This window comes from Trichechus manatus, unplaced genomic scaffold (assembly GCF_000243295.1).
Source record: "Trichechus manatus latirostris isolate Lorelei unplaced genomic scaffold, TriManLat1.0 scaffold00006, whole genome shotgun sequence".
Lineage (NCBI taxonomy): Eukaryota > Metazoa > Chordata > Mammalia > Sirenia > Trichechidae > Trichechus > Trichechus manatus.
The window spans coordinates 184670-190776 of NW_004443942.1; the positions used below are offsets into that span (position 1 = coordinate 184670).

At 47.6% G+C, this 6107-nt stretch overlaps 1 protein-coding gene across 1 annotated transcript in view; it reads left to right on the forward strand.

The window, feature by feature from the left end:
* Positions 1 to 656: 656 nt before the first annotated feature.
* Positions 657 to 6107, forward strand: part of TUB (TUB bipartite transcription factor) — a 78893-nt gene continuing 73442 nt past the window's right edge. Inside the window, exon 1 of the mRNA XM_004369614.1 lies at positions 657 to 762. Coding sequence (XP_004369671.1) covers positions 707 to 762 — 56 coding nt within the window. The 5' untranslated portion in view covers positions 657 to 706. The remainder of the gene's footprint in view (positions 763 to 6107) is intronic.

Below are 6107 nucleotides of genomic sequence, written 5' to 3' on the forward strand. Positions count from 1 at the left end.
GGTGGGACCCAGGGAATCCAGGGGGAGAAGAGGGAAGAAGGGGTGGATTTCCATTCTGGTAAGGAGGGGCCTGAGTCTTGCAGTTTGAGGAGGGGGGCGGGGACGGTAGTTAAAGAACGACTTCCACACTGGGGAAGAGTGGCGGGAAGACGGTGGGAATCTCCGAAATTCGGGAGAGGGGTATTCCCATTCCTGAGGTTGGGGTGGGCTTAACAGTGGGAAGTTGGAGGGGCAGATGGACGAAGCTCCCACGCCGGACAGGAGGGAGCATGTCTGCACAGGGGACCTGAGTTGAAGAAGCGTATGGGCGACTCCCACGCGAGGAGAAGGGACAGCCTCTTAGCAGTCCCTGTCCAGGGAAGGTTTGAAAGCAGGGGTATCCTAGTGATGCCAGAAAAGACGGAGCGGTTGCCATGGCGACGTGGAGCGCACATCGGAAATAAAAAGCAGTCCAGGCTGCCTCAGCCGTGCCCCCGCGGGACCCGAGGGAGGGGGAAGGGGGCCCCTGGGGCCCGGGGCCCAGCAGCCCGCGGGTCGCCGCCATTGGCAGAGCCTGGGGGGTTGCCCCCCCGGGGAACAAATGGTACAGTCCTCCGCCTGCGCCCCAGACCGCAGCCAGCGAGCAAGCTAGCGCCGAGCCCGCCGCAGGTCCCCGCGACTGGCGCAGCCGCTGCGCGTGGAGCCGGAGCTGAGCCGCGAGGCAGCGATGGAGGGAGTCAGCAGCCACCGGACCCTGTCCTACAGCCGCTGGAGCTACGACAGGTAGGGTGGAAGCCTGGATGATGCGCTCAGCGGACCCCTCCGGTGGCCCTGCGTGGGCGCCCACTGACGCTCGCACGCTAGTCCAAGAAGCCGCGATCCCAAGAGCGGGCTTGAGCGCCCAGACCGCCCGAGGGGAACCAGAACCTCAGGAATCCGGACGTCGCGGACCTAGAGTGTCAGCCGGGGCGCGGGCGGCGGGTCCTCATACCTGCGGGGCAGGGCGATCGGAGGAGGGCGCGAGAGGCCGCCGCTCCATCCCACCCCACCCTGCTGCCCCGCGGGAGTCGGTGGGCGCCCGATCTGCGCGAAAGCGGGCCGCGGGGCGGGGCGGGTCCTGGGCGGCCGGTGGCGGATGGGGTGAGGAGAGACGCCCCTCGCGACTCCAGGCGTCGCCCAGTCCCCGCACGCCCGCCGCCGCCGGGGTCTGCGCCCCGCGAGACCCTTGGCTGGGGCGCAGGCTTTCCGGAGGCGGATTCCCGCCCCCCTCGCGGCCGGGACCTGCGAGTCACTGCCTGGCTCTGAAGGGCGGGAATGGCAACCCGCGGCCGTCTGTCGGGACTCCGGGAGAGGCCGGGCGCCCTCCCCCCGGGACTGGAAGCGGCTGCCCGCGTGGGCGGCTTGGAGCAGCACTTCCCACGCACTCGTTGTGGAGGACAGAGTCATCCTCTCTGGAGAAATGAGAAAAATAAGGGCAACGGAGTGAGTTGGTCATAAAGCTGAGTACATTTATTCAGAGATGATGTCCTTTCTACCTTTTCTGGTGTGTTAAATGCCACCCTCCCTTTTAGAAGGAAACATGATGGTAGTAGATAGTAGTTTGTGTGTGTGTGTGTGTGTGTGTGTTTTAAGTTGGCAACCCCATTCTGGAGTTCAGTTTTCTGATCCTTGGCGCCAAATGGCGAGGAAGAGAAACTTCATGAACCAGGCTGTTCTCACCTCTGTGAAGTCTTGGTTCCTGCCGCATTCCTTCTTTCCACTCTGCCAAAAGTTTTCCTGCATCTTCGACAGCCTTTGTTTTCCTTGATCCAGAGTAACAGGTGTCTTTCTGCTCGAGGCTAATTCCCCTAGGACCGATCACACCCTCTCTAGGTCTCACCTCCCATTGATCCCATCTCTCTTCCACCTTCGCCTTCCGCTGTTTACTGGCGATTTCTCCTCAGCTTGTAAACCTATACAAGTTTCTCCTGTCTCCTTCCTCAAGATAGGTGCAACTGGTGCACCTCTTTTTTGCTTTCATTGCCTTCTTTGGGGAAAAATACTGTCTGAGTTGGTTGATTCTGTTTCCTCATCAACCCTTCATTGTGTAACGCTTGCAATCTTCTGCCACCTCACAATTCCAGTGAACTCGCTACCCTGAAAAATTACTGGAATATGAAGCTTAAAACAACAAAATTTACAAGTCTGTGTTCAGATTCCAAATCATACATTCACTTATTCAAAAACATCTATTGAGTGCAAACTATGTGCTGGGCCCTGGAAATGAGATAAAAACACAATTCTTTACCTCACATGAGCTCACAGTCTAGATTATAGCATAAATAAGCCATTATTGATGTTGTTGTTTAAGTGCCATCAAGTAGATTCCAACTCATGGTGACCCCATGTGTGCAGAGTAGAACTGCTCCATAGGGTTTTCAAGGCTGTGACTTTCCAAAGATCACCAGCCCTGTCTTCCGAGGCACTTCTGGGTGGGTTCAGTTCAAACCGTGGTAGCATATGTCAAAAGTCTAATACATACCCAGAAGACAGACTTAAAATTGAGATAATTCTATATTGTAACTAAATTTTGTTTTCTGCAAAAACAAAAGCAGCAAGACTCTGGAAATAGACAAGCTAGATTCAAATCCTGGCTCCACCTAGCTAACCTTGGACAAATTACTTCCCTTCTCAGCCTCAGTTTCCTTGTCTGTAAATGGAGAAGTGGTAATGAGTATTAAATGAGGTAATAAAGTGCTCAGCATACTGCCTGGGACATAATAATCATGCAGTGTTGTTGTTGTTAAGTGCTGTTGAGTCAGTTCCAACTCATAGTGGCCCTACATACAACAGAACGAAACACAGCCGGGTCCTGTGCCATCCTCACAATCATTGCTATGTTTGAGCCCATTTTTGCAGGCACTTTGTCAATCTATCTCATTGAGGGTCTTCCTCTTTTTCGATGCCCCTCCACAGACTGGTCCCTCCTGATAACCTGTCGAAAGTATGTGAGACAGAGTCTTGCCATCTTCACTTCTAAGGAGCATTCTGGCTGTATTTCTTCCAAGACAGATTTGTTTGTTCTTCTGGCGGTCCATGCTATATTCAGTATTCTTTGCCAACACCATAAGTCAAAGACATCCATTCTTCTTCAGTCTTCTTTATTATTGTCCACCTTTCGCATGCTTATGAGGTGACTGAAAATACCATGGCTTGGGTCAAGTGCATCTTAGTCCTCAAAGTGACGTCTTTGCTTTTTAACACTTTTAAAGAGGTCTTTTGCAGCAGATTTGCCCAATGCAGTAAGACGTTTGATTTCTTGACTGCTGCTTCCATGGGCCTTGATTGTGGATCGAAGTAACATGAAATCCTTGATAACTTCAATCTTTTCTCCGTTTATCATGATGTTGCTTATTGGTCCAGTTGTGAGGGTTTTTTTCTTTATGTTGAGGTGTAATCCATACTGAATGCCGTAGTCTTTAATTTTCATCAGTAAGTACTTCAGGTTCTCTTCACTTTCAGCAAGCAAGGTTGTATCATCTGCATATTGCAGATTGTTAATGAGTCTTCCTCCAATCCTGATGTCGAGTTCTTCATCTTGTAGTCCAGTTTCTTGGATTATTTGCTCAGCATACAGATTGAATAAATATGGTGAAAGGATACAACCCTAACTCACATCTTTCTTGATTTTAAACTGCACAATATCCCCTTGTTCTGTTCAAACGATTGCCTCTTGGTCTATGTACAGGTTCTGCATGAGCACAATTAAGTATTCTGGAATTTCCTTTGTTCACAATGTTATCCATAATTTGTTATGATCCACACAGCCGAATGCCTTTGCATAGTCAATAAAACACAGGTAAACATCTTTCTGGCATTCTCTGCTTTCAGCCAAGATCCATCTGACATCAATAATAATATCCCTCGTTCTATGTCCTCTTCTGAATCCAGCTTGAATTTCTGGCATTTCCCTGTCGATGTACTGCTGCAGCCATTTTTGGATTATCTTCAGCAAAATTTTACTTGCATGTGATATTAATGATATTGTTCAATAATTTCTGCACTAAGTTGAATCGCCTCTCTTTGGAATGGGCACAAGTATGTATCTCTTCCTGTAGGTTGGCTGGGTAGCTGTCTTCCAGATTTCTTGGTGTAGACGAATGAGTGCTTGCAGTGTTGCATCCGTTTATTGAGACATCTCAATCAGTATTCCGTCAATTCCTGGAGCCTTATTTTTTGACAATGCCTTCAGTGCAACTTGGACTTCTTCCTTCAATACCATCAGTCCTTGATCACATGCTACGTCCTGAAATGGTTGAACGTCCACTAGTTCTTTTTGGTACAGTGACTCTGTGTATTCCTTCCATATTCTTTTGATGCTTCATGCATTGTTCAGTATTTTGCCCATGTTGTTGTGTGCTGTTGAGTCGATTCCGACTCATAGCAACCTAATAGGACAGAGTAGCACTGCTCCATAGAGTTTCTAAGGAGCGCCTGGTGGATTTGAACTGCCGACCTTTTGGTTAGCAGACAGCTCTTAACCACTGTGCCACCAGGGTTTCCATAGAAACCTTCAATATTGCAACTTGAAGCATGAATTTTCTCTTCATTTCTTGCAGCTTGAGAAATGCTGAGCATGCTCTTCCTTTTTGGTGTTCTAACTCCAGGTCTTTGCACATTTCATTATACTTTACTTTGTCTTTTCAAGTCACCCTTTGAAATCTTCTGTTCAGCTCTTTTACTTCATCATTTCTTCCATTTGCTTTAGCTACTAGAAGTTCAAGAGCAAGTGTGGGAGTCTCTTCTGACATTCAACTTGGTCTTTTCTTTCTTTTTAATGACCTTTTACTTTCTTCATATATGATGTTGTCCCACAACTCATTTGGTCTTTGGTCATTAGTGTTTGATGCATCAAATCTATTCTTGAGATAGTCTTTAAGTTCAGGTGGGATATACTCAAGGTCGTACTTAGGCTCTCATGGACTTGTTTTAATATTCTTCAGCTTCACCTTGAACTTGCATATGAGCAATTAGTGGTCTGTTCCGCAGTCAACCCCTGGCCCTGTTCTGACTGATAATATTGAGCTTCTCCATTGTCTCTCTCCAGTTTGACAAACTGACAGACAAATGGTGGCATCATGAAACATGTGACACATATTGTTGCTATTTTATTAATAAATATTTTAAATGTTTCTAGGAACCCTAGTCTTCCTCAGAAGCTCAGTTCGAAAATCATGTTCTCCTTTCTAAATCAGTTGCTGTCAAGTCAATTTCAACTCATGATGGCCTCATGTGTGTCAGAGTAGAATTGCCCTCCATAGGGTTTTTCAATAGCTGATTTTTTTCAGAAGTAGATGGCCAGGCCTTTGTTCTGAGGGGCCTCTGAGTGGACTCAAACCTCCAACCTTTGAGTTAGCAGCCAAGTGCATTAACCATTTGCACCACCAAGGGACTCCTCCTTTCTAAACCTGTTGCCATCGAGTTGATTCCAACTCATAGCTCCCCATGTACTTCCGAGTCTCTGTCACCTTAAAGAGTGTCAGTTTGTTTGCCATTGAGGGAAGAAAGGGGGAAACACTGATAAAAAGGGGAGGAGTGTGGAGAAATCGCGACACTTGTACATTGCTGGTGGGATTGTAAATGGTACAGCTGCTGTGGAAAACAGTTTGGCGGTTTCTCAGAAACTTAAACATAGAATTACTGTGTGACCCAACCCTTCCACTCCTAGAAGAATCGAAGCAGGGACACAGTCAGATACTTGTACAATAACATTCATTGCAGCAGTATTCACATTAGCCAAAAGGTGGAAACAACACAAGTGTCCGTTAGCAGATGAATGGATAAACAAAATGTGGTCCATCCATACTATGGAATAAACAAAATGTGGTCCATCCATACTATGGAATGTTACTCAACCACAAAGAGAAATGAAGTCCTGATACATGCTACCACATGGCCGAAACTTGAAAACATGCTGAGTGAAATAAATCAGTCACAAAAGGACAAATATTGTACAATCCCACTTATATGAAATATTTAGAATAGGCAAATGTATAAAAACCAAAGTTTATCAGTGGTTACCAGGGGTGGGTTGCGGGGAGGCGGAAGGGTGAGCACAAGGCTTAGGGAACACTGAGATTCTGATAAAG